Source organism: Ctenopharyngodon idella, chromosome 8 (genome assembly GCF_019924925.1).
Source record: "Ctenopharyngodon idella isolate HZGC_01 chromosome 8, HZGC01, whole genome shotgun sequence".
Lineage (NCBI taxonomy): Eukaryota > Metazoa > Chordata > Actinopteri > Cypriniformes > Xenocyprididae > Ctenopharyngodon > Ctenopharyngodon idella.
The window spans coordinates 10,703,311-10,718,815 of NC_067227.1; the positions used below are offsets into that span (position 1 = coordinate 10,703,311).

General features: G+C 39.0%; 1 protein-coding gene across 1 annotated transcript in view; it reads right to left on the minus strand.

Annotated features, from left to right (window-relative positions):
* The window catches only part of cacna2d3a (calcium channel, voltage-dependent, alpha 2/delta subunit 3a), a 130,349-nt gene that overhangs the window by 62,249 nt on the left and 52,595 nt on the right, over positions 1-15,505 (minus strand). Inside the window, exons 7-14 of the mRNA XM_051903655.1 lie at positions 15,242-15,302; positions 14,671-14,821; positions 13,409-13,483; positions 12,709-12,798; positions 11,591-11,704; positions 6,743-6,821; positions 6,120-6,253; positions 4,538-4,555 (exon numbers count right to left, since the gene is read on the minus strand). Coding sequence (XP_051759615.1) covers positions 4,538-4,555; positions 6,120-6,253; positions 6,743-6,821; positions 11,591-11,704; positions 12,709-12,798; positions 13,409-13,483; positions 14,671-14,821; positions 15,242-15,302 — 722 coding nt within the window. The remainder of the gene's footprint in view (positions 1-4,537; positions 4,556-6,119; positions 6,254-6,742; positions 6,822-11,590; positions 11,705-12,708; positions 12,799-13,408; positions 13,484-14,670; positions 14,822-15,241; positions 15,303-15,505) is intronic.

Below are 15,505 nucleotides of genomic sequence, written 5' to 3' on the forward strand. Positions count from 1 at the left end.
CTCACAAAGCTATCATATGGTTTTAGAAAACTTGGAATAAACAGTTCATTGTTAATATTAATGGTTTATCGTGTTGTCTTTCTAGTTGTTGGTGCTCATTAAAAGTATTGTTATTTCATTCATTCTGCATCATGCATCATCTTTTGGATAATACTACACACCTAACCCGTGACAGAACACGAGACCTAGATTGGATTATAACAGCAAAAGAATTTAAAACAATGGATCATCCACCTGTTCATCTTCTCCTGTTGGAGCAGGGGGATCGCTCCCTCGAGGATCATATGAGGGACTTTCTAGATCTGGCGGGTCTCACCCACTATTCGACTGCTCATTATGTGTTTTCTATAACACTGGCCTCAACAAGTGGTTGAAGCCATATCTGCCTCCTCGAAGGAGCTTTGCCAAGTATTTGCAGTAGGTGCTGATAAGAGCTCAGAGCCCAGCCAGCCTTCAGCTATGCCCGCCACGGAAGAAAAGCCAGAGCCCACAGCTGACTCGGAGCCTGAGCCCACCATGAAAACAGAGCCAGAGCAATTGCCAGAGGCCACGTTCATCCTGGAGCTTGAGCCCATCGCGCAGTCTGTTCAGGTGTGTGAGTCGGCATCAGAGTCTGTCATCAAGGGCATATTAGTGGAGTTCATTGGAATGGACTGGAGCCCCGCCCACACTCCTGTCACTGAGGTGTGTGAAATGAGCTGGGCTACTGAGGAATTATTTTATAAGCTAGATGAGGAAATATTTGCTGGTCTACAGTCTCCACTGTTTCTGTACAGTTCCAAGTCGTCTTCATCTCTGCTAGTTCAGCCCAGTTCCAAGTCGTCTTCGCTGATTAAGCCCAGTTCCAAGTCGTCTTTGTTGCCACTAGTTCCAAGTTGTCTTTGTCATCGCTGGTTCAACCCAGTTCCAAGTCTTCTTCGTTGCCACTGGTTAAGTCCAGTTCCAAGTTGTCTTCATTGCCACTGAGTCAAACCAGCACCAAGTCTCCTTCATTGCCATTAGCTATGCTTCGAGGATTATCTACCTTAGCCTCCCTCTCCCTCCTCCTCTGCCAAAGCTATTCAGTTCCTCTGCCTCGCCTCCACTGTCTCGCTTCAGCCCCCAGGCTTCTCCTTCAGTGGTTCCAACCAGCAGCTTGGATTAGGCCTCTGGTCATGCCAGCCTGGCTGATCCCTCTATCAGTTCTGCTGTAGGCTTTCATACTTTCTTAGCTCTGGGTCATCTCTGTCTCCTCCCGTCTCCACTCTGGCATCTTCCACCATCATCTCTTCTCTGGTTGCTCCCACCATCATCTCCTCCCTGGTTGCTCCTACAGTCATCTTCTTCTTGGTGTCTCCCTCTGCCTGCTCCTCATCCTCCTCCAGAGCACCCTAGCTCCTCATTTCGGACTCTAGTTTGCAGCGCAATGAAGTGCCTTCCAGGGGGCGGGGGCATAATGTCATGGTCATGTTTAGTTTCATTGTTTTGTTCGTTTAGTTTCTAGTCATGGTTTTCTTTGTCATCATTTTGCCTGTGTTCTAATTCATTCATTTGTTGTCATGACTTCTAATTAGTTCTCACCTGTTCTGTGAATGATCTTCCTCTGTGTATTTAAGCCCTCTGTCTTTCTAGTTGTCTTTCTAGTTATTGGTGTTCATTAAAAGTATTATTTTATTCATTCTGCATCACACATCTCGCCTGTTGGATATTACTACACAGCAACATGACAATCACACTATTTATCAAAATGACATTTATAACAACTTAACTTATCTAAACTAATGTTCATTTACTTGTTTTTATTTAATACAGTGTTCAAGCAAAAAAGTACGAGAGTTTATACTGTTCCTGTTTTGGTTGCTCTTTTGGTCTAGTTTGCTTTCTTTGGGTAAATTCCAATAGGAAGTGAGCATCCCTACTTACTCTAAAGGGCAAAATGCTTGGAGTGGGAACTCTGGATAAAGCAAGACAATTGTGTCAAACGTGAACAATAACTGGATGATCTACTACTTCTGCTGAGATACTGAAATGTGCATTCAGTTGACAGTTTACTGTCCCATTAAGCAACAGGAGCGTATTCATAAGCACGGGGAAGCAACACGACTGACATCATAGGTCACATGACCATGCCATTGCGGTGAATGTATATTATAGAAAATACTTTTTAAGGAAGTTCTTTAATCAAATGTAGTATCTAATCCAGGGCTATTCAATTCTGTTCCTGGAGGGTCACAACCTGGAGAGTTTAGTTCCTAATTAAAGACATCAGAGCCAGCTAATCAGTCTTCAAAATTATTTTTTCTCGTTTACTGAACATTTCTATTTTTTATCTAGATGTTTGACTTATTTCATGTAACCATTATTTGTTCATATTTTTTCATTGTAATAGCCACTTATTTTATTAGTTTTAGTCAGCTTATTTTTCATTTTATTTATTTATTTATTTTGCATTATTATAGCCTCAAACGTACTAGACTCTTAGTGCCTCTGTGTGGACATTTCACCTGGAAACAACCTAGGGCAGTGTATTTCAGGTTTTGTAAACACCATCTATGCAAGACCCTTTTGTTGCTAGACCCTTTTTTAACATCTCAGCTCAGCTGCCCTAAAACCGTGTGATGAACTTAGCATTGAACATTCTCAAAAGCTAGTGATTCACCCTTAACATTAGCTTAAAAGTACATGTGTAGTAAGATATCTGAGGTTTACTTCACCCCGAATTCACCTTTTTCCAAATGTTAAAAAAAGTAAATTTACATAAAATGCTATTTTGGATTATGTGATTCCTCTTAGACTGATCATGTGTTTTTAAATTAGACAGCTGTATAATATATAAGTTATAAGTAACTATAATAAAAAAGACCATTAACAGAAGGTAACACTGCACCAATAAATAGTGGACAATACACTAATCAATACACTGTGATATCGACACTAATACAATCTACACTACACTAATCACAATCAATACACTACGGTAACTTCAGATGAAAATCTGTGAAATTCTCTGAAATAAAATGGTAATGAATCCCTGAACGCAGAGACTCATGTGCACCATGTGATAATGTGAGCTCATGCTCAGGTGTGGATGGATGTGGCTCAGCTGCCAGGGACTCTGTGGTTGACTTGGAGAAGAGCTTCATCATCTGCATCTAAATCAGAAAATGTCACAGCCTACTTCTCCCTGATGGCAGCAACACACATGCATATGCACAATTCATGCACAATTGCACATTCACAAACACTCATTTGATTAATTCATGATCTGTAAAAACAAAAAAAACAACAACAAAAAAAACATACAAAAAAAGTCACAAACATACATTGTCACAAGAAGTCAGAAGTGGGGAAATGAACTACAGATCAGACAAATCAGCTTAAACTGTGCTATATATTTCCTTCCCTTGTTTGCTCTGCTCTCTCGATATCTCTGCAGAAGTAAATGGGCTGTAAAATGATGAATGATCACGCTGTGGTGAAAATTTGGAGGCACAACAATAGCTCAGACTCAGAGAACCCTACACACACTCAGAGCCTCATCCAAACACTCACGCTGAGAGTGATAGTGAATAAAACAGAGTCAGACTGAATTAGACACTAGTCATCAGATATGTCACTGAAGCCCTTCTGGATCGTATGGTTGGTCGATGATTAATATGTATTTAAAATGGAGCAGTTGCATGGTCTTTATCAGAGCTGACCACCCAGTGAAAAATAAGTGTGCATAGAGGGTTAGTTCACCCAATAAGGGTTAGTTCACCCTCATGTCGTTCCAAACCCGTAAAGAGCTTCGTTCATCTTCTTTTGATGAAATCTGTGAGCTGTCTGGCTCCTCCATAGACAGCAATTTAACCACCACTTTCAAGGTCAAGAAAGGTACTAAAGACATCGTTAAAATAGTCCATGTGACTGCAGTGGTTCAACCTTAATTTTATGAAGTCTGTTTGAAGGCACCATTATGGTGATTAGTGTTCCATTTGTTTGGGCACTTGACTATTGACTTTAGTTGAATTAATTCTCTTGAAAGTGCATGCCTTTACTATGTGCACTTTTTGGAATTAGTGGCTGACAGCTAGATTTTGACACATGTGAGTTCCTTTAAAAACAGCAAAGTCTTTTAAAACAGCAGCTTTCAATTTTGAACTTTCATTATCAAGTTGCTATTAACTGTATTGAAAGAGCTCTTCTCTATGCTTTTATTTGGCACTTTTCTTGGTTTTCATATATCTAAATGTTGTGTTTTGCAATGTACACACTCTTTTTAACAGATTTGCGTAAAGTAAAGAAACTTCCACACATATACAAAGACTGCACTAACTGGAATCCATACTACAGAGAAAGCAGATACTCCAAGTATACAGATGACTGTGAAATCGAGTATGGTAGCATGACGCACACTACACAATGCCTACACAATGCCACTTTCATAAAAAAAAAAAAGAAATCAAAAGAATGAAAACTTCCAAACGGCACTGCACAAAATATTGCATAAAGCAGATACACTCAATGGGTTAATGTGCTATGTAGAAACACCATTAAATCACAATTAAACCTTTACCTTTTGAGCCTGTGGACGCTACAAAGACAAAACACAAATTACACATATTACGACTCGTCATTACTTCTGAAAGCAGTGCCTGGATCTGGATCACTTATTGTTACAAATTTCATTGGGTTTGGTCTGGTCTGTAATGTACCGAACATGAGGTTCTGCAGATATTTTGTAAAACTTCAGTTTCTTTTTTCACAGCGTGGCTTGATTCTGATTAATAGGTTCCAAGTTTTAAATCCATGTTTAAAGCAAAAATAAGAAGTTTGTTATTTGTTGACTGCATTGCAGTTTGAAATCACTTCAATACATTCTTTCCAAACTGTTACAAAGTTTCGGTGGTTGGGCTGTTTCGAACTAAATACTTAGGGCTTTACTCAGGGCTTGACATTAACACCCGTGTAACGGCGTGTAATGCAGTCACTCCTACTAGCCACTTTGGTGGGTTGGGTTGGATTATATATATAATATATACATTTTTCAATTGTAGTCTTTTAAAAAGGCATCTGAAATAATAAACTAAGTTCAATGTAGTGTTGTTAAAAATATCGATTTTTCTATACATATCAATACTGAAATATCTGAAACGCTTCCAATACTCATTTCTGCAGGATATACGATACCAGCTGTGCTTTATCTCTCTCATCTCTCCAACAGCGAGTCAACACACAAACCCTCCTCCCCTCACTCACTCATTTCATTTGCTCCGGATGAATATTCTCTGTGTTACAGGGCTTGAATTTCGGCGTGGGTTTGCGTGTATTACCCGAAATGCGGCACATAAAGCCGCCTCTCAGTACTAAATTGAGTTCTTTTTCGCTGCTTATTGCTCTTAAACAGTCAAATACACACAAAATAATGTCAAAATGCCGGTATTGGAGAGTAAACACAGTCAGTTATGTTTTAAGTGAATATAAACAGTTGAGAAAGAGTATACAGTATAATGGATCCGTGCGTCAGGTCTTAAAGTGACAGAAGCCTAAAATACCTGCTACCAAATTATGAGATAATATTAAAAATATCTATATGACAGTTTTTCCCCATGGTATCAATGTCAAAATTGTGGCCAGTGAAAATGCTGGGTGGATAGTAACTTTGGAAAACAACTAGCCACAGTGGCTGAAGAGCAAAAAAGTTAATGTCAAGCTTTACTAAACAGGGCAAATTAAGACCGTAATCCCATAAAAACCTTGATGGGAGCAGAAAGTTCTGGTGCTAAATGACTACCGCAAATCTTAGTAAATCACCTTGCATGACAGTAGTTCTACAAATAAGAGCATCTTTTGAATGAAGACCTGAAAAAATCCCCACGATAAATATATGCACATCTGGAGTGAAACCTAAGTGGAATTACATTTTTAAGAGATTATTCAAGTGTTTGTGGTAGGGCGATGCTGGACAGTCCCAGGTCATATAGCATTCAGAATGATCAGCACTAAGCATTTAAACCAGTACAGTACAGACAGTGCGCGCAAATTTTAACAGGCACAATTTCAAATCTCATTTCTGTGTGCATGGGGTTCATAGGGCTAACAACGATTTATATGTTGATCCCACTCACATGTAAACATCAAAATGTCAAATCACTCACAGTGTTATCAACGTAGGCTTCTGTCCACACCATGTCATGCTCTCGATCAATGACCTTCGGCCGACTGAGCACATGCAGATACTCCATCACGTTCTCCTGAACATCTGCCAGTGTGGAGATCTGGGTAAAATAACCTGACAACACAGAAAACAATTAGAATAATTACAAATATTCATTGATATGTGTATGCATACAGTACATGTGCATGCTGTAACTTGAAATTAAAAATGATGTTTTATTTTCTGCTGTCATTAATGTGAGTAAAGGGTTTTGTTTAGATGCTAATTCTACGTTAACATATGAAAGCTTAAGGCAAATGTAGTGCGTGACCCTGTACATAACACACAGATAAACAGCTAACCTACAGAAAGAGCCAAGCAATGTTACACACATACAAACTACAACATAAGTAATCAAAGTATGATTATTCATAATGTATTAAAGTAATTCATACACAATCCATTACTTTAACTTGAATAAACACTGAATAGAGCAACTTTAGACAAATGTAGGTTCTGTTTTACTATACACACGTGTGGTGATCAGGTCAGTCTTTCAAAGTTCAACAATGAGCAGATAAAATTGTGTAGAGAGCTGCATGAGGAAGAACGAGCAAGCCTAACCTTTATTAGCGCAAGCCATCCATTTCAGATTATCAGCAAAGGCAGACTCCCGACCAATCAGGTACGGGAATACACGCACCTGCAGAGAGGAGAGCTTAGGTTAGCTGTCAATCAATCACTCAAGATAGAGCTAATGTACAATCCCTCAACAGCAGATAAGACAGCAGCGCCCTGACTGCATCTAATTAGTTTACTCTTTAATCTGTTAGCTTCGATAAATGTTAGCTAACCAAACAATTAAATTTATTTTGTACTAAGGATTTGAAAACTAACAAAAAAAAAAAAACTATGATGATTTGGTGGATGCAATCAGGTGTCAGATTTATAGTGCATTGCATTAGAAATGTCAGAACTAATTTACAGGGTTTCATAATCAGTAAAAAAATTAGTTGTTAGTCACATGGCTTCATTTTCTCCACACTGCATAATAACACACAATTTTAGTGGAGTATCTAAACCTCACCATGTTCCTCCTTTAACACAGACAACACCATAGCACCATACAACAACTCAGATCCTTATTATCCCTGCAGCCATCAGTCACACAACAAACATTACAGGTCCATTAACCATCAATCACACACACACACACACACACACACAGCGTATAAATGGACACATTGTTTAACTTCCTGTGCAGCTCAATGACTCACAAACAGGAAAACAGAGGCGAGGAGAAGTGCTGTATGATATACTGGAGGTCACACAAGAAGTGCAGCTGTTATACCTTAATACTGGAGAGCACAGGATCTACACCAGGTGCAGGCTTGCATTTGTAGGAACTGAGAGCGAATCAGACAGAGATGACTCGTTCAAACTGACCAAAAGAGCCGAATTGCAAATCAACACCCAGGACCATAAATCAGAAGATACTGTCACTTTGGGATCTGCCAGTCTAGAAGCTCCACAGCTAAGTATATAAGACAATGCATGCTTGTAGGAGATGGTCCCAACTAAAGGAAGAACGTTATCAACTGTTAGGCAGTTAATTCAAGACAAACGGTCGAAAAGACGACACTGTGTCCGAAATTGGGTACTGTAGAGTAGGTACTACATTTGAATTTAAATTTACTTCACGACCGTTGAAAAAGTATGTTCTATATAGTACGAATGCGTGTAGTATGAATGAATTCATACGTACTACATCTGCTATGTTTTTACCGTCACATGACCTACCAGCGTCAGTTACGTCTCTTCAACTCCATCCACAAATCCTCTCCCATGGCCTTACAGGATAGTAAAGTGTCCATCGTATGCGCACTTCAGAATCTCGCCGGAAGTAGTAAGTCATCCAGTACTTTTTGCCTACTGTTTTTCGAATACTATGAATTCGGACATACTACTCTGTTCGCATACTGTTTTTCACGTACTACATAGTAGAGTAGTATTCGATTTCAGACGCAGCGAAAGTGACCTCTTTCTGACCTCTCCCTTGAACAGCAGGACTAAAATCATCTCTAAAATCTACAGGAGACTGCCTTTACATATCAAAATACTTCAGATCATTCCAAAACAATGCTAGACGGACTTATAATCTTCTTTAAGCTATGTCAGTGAGAAACATGGCAGATACCACATTATTTATAGGAATTTAGCAGTGAAATATGAGCCCTGATGGATAATTATTCCTGGATTTAATAATCCCAACAGAAAATTTTCTCTTCACCTCATTTATTTCAAAATAATAGTTTTTGTTGTATAAGCACTCCTACTTTAGTGCAGAGGTCTTCAACCCTGCTCCTGGAGACCCACTGCGCAGCAAAGTTTAGATCAAACCTGCTTCAGCTTGTGATTTTCAAGCGATCGTGAAGGTCTTGATTAGCCGGATTGAGTGTTTGATTAGGGCTGGAGTTAAACTCTGCAGTACAGTGAGTCTCCAGGAGCAGGGTTGAAGACATCAAACACATGAAAATCAAAACTACAATGTTTTAAAAGACTTTTAATGGTTTGCCAATGTCAATATAAAGATGCATGGCAATTTGGATTAATGAAGGTATTCATTGGTTTAATGTAGACTACAAAGAACCACTAGCACTACAACCAATAAGTGTGAAACATTAACTCGAAGTAACTTGTCAGTAGATTCAGACCACCAAGGAAGACCATTAGACATGCTGAGCGAGGGATGCATTAACAGTGCTGCACATATAGAGAACAATAACAGCGTGATTGAGGGAGACGCACAAAAGAACACCATATTGGCTCACACTGGGATGCCTTTTTACTGTGTGTGTTTAAACTGTGCCTTGTGTGTCCTGCCATCAGCCCCAGCGAAACACTACTGTCTTTGTCTGGTAAAAGAGATACAGAATACTGACCTAAGAAACATTTATATGTCCCTCACAACATTTCAGCAACCATTTTCTGTTTTTTTGTTAAGCATCTGATGTGAAGTTCATCAATCTATGTCAGACAGGTTAACTGTCTCAATCAGTTTCTGAGATGTTTGGAGAAGTTTCTCTCCTCATAAAACAGCAATGCAATATTTTAGAACACAGAGAACAAAATGTGCATATAATGAAGTGAATACTTACTTACAACCTACTGAAACCAATGGTAAAATGTATCAAAGCACTAGGTCACTGATATTTTTCTGGACATTGGAATAACATGGTATATGAATATGGCAGTAATTCAAAATGTCCATGGTATCATTTAATTTCATCACTATACCGTAGTACTACCACAATAAGCTACAGTTTTGAATGGTAATTTTTTTTTAAACTTGTGCTGTGTCTCTTTTTGTGCCCCTCAGTAGGAAACACAACCCAAACAACCCTGTTGTTAGGATATGGCTGTAGTTTTAGAACATATGTTGGCCATAAACAAACCATTTTCTCCATTCCCATAGTCAGGGATCGTTTCATACCTGCTCAGCTGGATTCATCTTTTCACCTGTGCTCTTAGAAGGCTTCTAACCTCTTTTTCATTTCAAACTTTGAAAATGTATTTAGAGTTAGATTTTTTTTTTTTTTTTTTTTTTTAAATACCTAAAGGTTCACACAAACCTGTTCTCCATTCAGAGATGGATGAAGGAGTGTAATAGTCTTAACCCCTATTTCTAGTTACTCTCTTACTTATAAACCCAATTCCAAAAAAGTTGGGACACTGTACAAATTGTGAATAAAAAAGGAATGCAATAATTTACAAATCCCATAAACTTATATTTTATCCACAATAGAATATAGATAACATATCAAATGTTGAAAGTGAGACATTTTTGAAATGTCATGCCAAATATTGGCTCATTTTGGATTTCATGAGAGCTACACATTCCAAAAAAGTTGGGACAGGTAGCAATAAGAGGCCGGAAAAGTTAAATGTACATATAAGGAACAGCTGGAGGACCAATTGGCAACTTATTAGGTCAATTGGCAACATGATTGGGTATAAAAAGAGCCTCTCAGAATGGCAGTGTCTCTCAGAAGTCAAGATGGGCAGAGGATCACCAATTCCCCCAATGCTGTGGCGAAAAATAGTGGAGCAATATCAGAAAGGAGTTTCTCAGAGAAAAATTGCAAAGAGTTTGAAGTTATCATCATCTACAGTGCATAATATCATCCAAAGATTCAGAAAATCTGGAACAATCTCTGCGCGTAAGGGTCAAGGCCGGAAAACCATACTGGATGCCCGTGATCTTCGGGCCCTTAGACGGCACTGCATCACATACAGGAATGCTACTGTAATGGAAATCACAACATGGGCTCAGGAATACTTCCAGAAAACATTGTCGGTGAACACAATCCACCGTGCCATTCGCCGTTGCCGGCTAAAACTCTATAGGTCAGAAAAGAAGCCATATCTAAACATGATCCAGAAGTGCAGGCGTTTTCTCTGGGCCAAGGCTCATTTAAAATGGACTGTGGCAAAGTGGAAAACTGTTCTGTGGTCAGATGAATCAAAATTTGAAGTTCTTTTTGGAAAACTGGGACGCCATGTCATCCGGACTAAAGAGGACAAGGACAACCCAAGTTGTTATCAGCGCTCAGTTCAGAAGCCTGCATCTCTGATGGTATGGGGTTGCATGAGTGCGTGTGGCATGGGCAGCTTACACATCTGGAAAGGCACCATCAATGCTGAAAGGTATATCCAAGTTCTAGAACAACATATGCTCCCATCCAGATGTCGTCTCTTTCTGTTTTTCCAACATGACAATGCCAGACCACATACTGCATCAATTACAACATCATGGCTGCGTAGAAGAAGGATCCGGGTACTGAAATGGCCAGCCTGCAGTCCAGATCTTTCACCCATAGAAAACATTTGGCGCATCATAAAGAGGAAGATGCGACAAAGAAGACCTAAGACAGTTGAGCAACTAGAAGCCTGTATTAGACAAGAATGAGACAACATTCCTATTCCTAAACTTGAGCAACTTGTCTCCTCAGTCCCCAGACATTTGCAGACTGTTATAAAAAGAAGAGGGGATGCCACACAGTGGTAAACATGGCCTTGTCCCAACTTTTTTGAGATGTGTTGATGCCATGAAATTTACAATCAACTTATTTTTCCCTTAAAATTATACATTTTCTCAGTTTAAACATTTGATATGTCATCTATGTTGTATTCTGAATAAAACATTGAAATTTGAAACTTCCACATCATTGCATTCCTTTTTTATTCACAATTTGTACAGTGTCCAAACTTTTTTGGAATCGGGTTTGTATTTGAAAAATGCTTGGGAACAAGAAATAGGAACAGCAAACTCTTATAAAATCTGTCAGTCTGCAATTGAGAAAATACATAAAACTTCTGTGAGACGGATTGCTCCTACATAAAAGGCATTCCAGTCAATAAGATTATTCGCCAGGTGACCCTGCAAACTGGGCCTATAAAAACTCTTCTTACCTTTCTGTCAGGCCAGTTGTACATGGCAAAGACAGCGTCATACGTTTTCACGGCTCCATCCGTCACCAACATGATGGCCTGACTGCACACACTGCCTCGGCCTGTCTGATTAAACTGAACACACATACATATTACATAATAAGAGATTATAAGAAGTTAGGATTAATTACCAATAATAAATGCTAGCTGAGGAAGGTTTAAATACACAGGGTAGTGATGAACTAAACAAGACACAGGTGAAGAACCAAATCAGTAACTATAGTGACAAATGAGAACATACTTAGGCTGCGTCTGAAAACTTAGGCAGTTGCCTCGTTGCCTTATCAGGTGATAACTAAGCTAAATATTTAATTACTAAAATAGTAATTCATCACTAGAAATGACATCAGAAATGGAAAACGTTAGTCAAAAACGTACATTTACACACAAACTGAACACCAACAGCAACTTTCAGACGCCATGTTTAGTTTTTTAGCTCAACTGTCAGAATGGAAGGCATAGGAGTGTTCGATATCAAATCAGACGAAGGTATCTCAGGAGACTGGAAGTGAAGCTAACATTGGATTCGGACATGCCTTCCTACCTTGGAATGAGTCCTCCGAAGGCATATTTTTAAGCTTTCAGACACAGCCTTAGTAACTAAGGAAACACAGGAAATTGGAACTAATACTTCACAGATACATCAGAACGAAACGAATATCAAAATAAAAGTCCTTGAACAGAAATTAACACACAACACAAACTGCGTTCAAATTATAGCAGATGTCTAAAAAATATTGTTTTTCTCAATGGAAGTGTAACATTCACATTTTTTACACATCTACACTGTTGTGACACTGATTTGGAAATGGGTTTGTTTATGACAGGGGTGTAGTGAGAGAAAGTTTGTTCCCTGTGGTTGTTGCTGTAGTACATTAAACCACGTTTTATGCATTTATAATGTCCCAGATAGTCTGCCTTTTCTCATCTGCATATATGAATATGGTAATTATCCAGTAAACGCATCAATTTAACAAGATACTAAATTGTGTGGATTTAAATTGCTAATGGCATCTAGGTGTGTTGTATGTATGTGTGTGTGTGTGTGTGTGTGTGTGTGTGTGTGTGTGTGTGCTTACATTACTGAGAAGTTCGAAGGCCTCAGTCAGAGCCATGTCCAGCATGCCTATACCTTTAGCAAAGAGCTTATCAAGACGTTGACGGAAATGCTGTGGAGAAAAACACAAAACACAACAGTAAGAAACTCTGCAATCCCGATGTGGATTGTGCAAACCTTGTGTCAGCGACATAAAGTAATAATTGGTTAGAAAAGCATCTGGACAGACACTAAATTAGTTCATACTCTGGTTTTCATTTGACTCACCAAACTGATGTTATGGATCCTGCATCAATAGTTAAACAGTTAAAAGCCAATTTTATCCAGACAAGATTCAAAGTGCTGGTTAGTGGGTGCTCAAAGTCAATAATAAAAATGGACGTCAGTGGTTTGTCTTCCAGCCTCAAGCTGGTTCTTGTTTCTAGCCTGTCTGCCTCTGGCATCGAGCTTTGTGTTGCCCTCTGAACTCTGTCCATCAGTCTGCCTGCCCCTTCTGGTTTTGACCCTGAACTTTCTCTCTTGCTTCCTCTGTCCTTATCCGCCCGCTGTTGGAACCTGGACTGAGTTTATTATGCCTTTCCAGTCATGGGCTTCAGAACAGCTATTTTGAGTTTGTCCCGTTATTGAGTCCTCTTTTGCCAAACCTGACACTAACAAGTTGACAAGCAGACCAAAACAATTAGTTGTGGTTTATATACAGGTATAGCAGAAAATGCACTTACATTTTTGTTGGTAATGTCAGCCTGAACCAATGTTCCATTCAGACACGGCTCCACATAATGCAGCTCCTCATTGTACTGCCACACACAAAATTTATGCATTGCATGAGACCAGTATGTTTTGCATTACCAGATGATTCACAAACAAATATAAAGAGATTCACAAAAATTAAACAAATTCTCAAATAAAACAACAAGATATGTAAGGGATAATCCATGGCTAGCTGTGCATTAAACGATTTTAATGCACGATGTGGAGGAAAAGAATCACCCATCGTGAAGCGGATAATAGCTGTGTTGGCAATGTAGTCAAAAATATCAATTTGATTTTGTGATCTGAAACGCTTCCAATACTCATTTTCCACAGAATACATACACAATATCAGCTGTGCTTTCTCGTTCTCTCATCTTTCCGACAGCGAGATGACACACAAACCCTCCTCCCTTCACTTTCATTTGCTACGGATGAATATTGTTGGTATTAGAGGGCTTGAATTTCGGCGTGGGATTGCATGTATTGCGCATAGTTTCACTCATTATGTGCTCACACTCATAGTGTGCACTCATAAAGCCGCCTCACCCTACTAAACTGAGTTCTTTTTCATTGCTTATTGCACTTAAACAGTCAAATACACACAAAATAATGTCAAAATGCCGGTTTTGGCGAGTATTCACGTAAACACAGTCAGTTATGTTTTAAGTGAATGTAAACAGTTGAGAAAGAAAACGCATGTGTAACAGTATAATGGATCTGTGCGTCAGGTCTTAAAGTGACAGCAGCCTAATATACCTGCTGCCAAATTATGATATAATATAAAAAATATCTATATGGCAGTTTTGTCAAAATTGTGGCCAGTGAAAATGCTGAGTGGATAGTAACTTTGGAAAACCACTAGCCACAGTGGCTGGTGAGCAAAAAAAGTTAATGTCAAGCCCTTGCTGTGTCCTCTGAAGGTCACATTTGCTCCAGAAGGACTTGAGGAGTGACAACAGTGGAGGGTGAGAGAGCGAACCACAGATGTGTGGCGGTTCAGTTGCTGTTTCTTTTATACTCGTGTGCGGCAGTGGGCTGAAAAGTGGCTGCTGCCTGCTTGGATTTTTGTTTTGAATTTTCCCCACATTATGAATGGTGTTACGTTGGCCACAGTGACATTAAATGAAAAATGACAACATCCCCTAAAACCAAAGTAATGTATTTTTTAACTTAATACTGATATTGTGATAAAATGCAACTAATATGATATTTGATATTGATTGAAACTCACAGCAATAATGTTAAAAAAGTCATCATCCCCAAGTGTATCCAATATGGAGGAGACCGTCTGTCTAGCTATGGTCAGCCGTAGCCCCTTCATACTGCCACTCACATCCACCAAAATGACCACATCTTTAGGAGACGTAGCTGCCTGGATATACCTGTAAAGATAGAAATATTAAGAGAATTATGTTGACAATGAGTCTTTGTTGGGATCAGTTTATACCAAAATTTCATATCTAAGGGATTAAGGGATGAATTGACACTTTAACTGCTTTTCCACTGTCGGACCGAGTGGTTCTAGGAAACGGTAAGGAAGGGTTCCAGTTATATTTCCATTTTCCATTTAAGCCTGGTACGGCACGGCACAATTACAATGACATATCTGTATTACATTCCAGAGGGCTCCGTTATCAGCCCCACAGTGGAAAATTAAACCAAATGAAATGGTTTGGCCTGATGGTGGAAAAGCAGATTTTGTTACAATAAATTTAAATCCATACGACTGTTCATTGATAAGAGGTATACATTCTCAGCTTGATGTTAACAGGACTTTAAAGCTGAAGGGGAAAATCACTTACCATTTTCGATTTCGACAGTCAAATTCTAGAACCCCATGTTCATCAGGTGTCCACTTTATACCTGTGAAGGTAGAGGATAGTTTAAATTAACTTATTGCCCTACTGCTACATAAGATTACAAGGTATGCACTTTCTCTAAGCTTACCAACTGCATTTGCACAAATGAGCAATAAACAAGCAGAGTAGATGGAAAATTGTATCCCATAATACAAAGCTCTTGACTTGACCTTCCATGAGAAATGAACCGGAAGCAATAACCGGAAG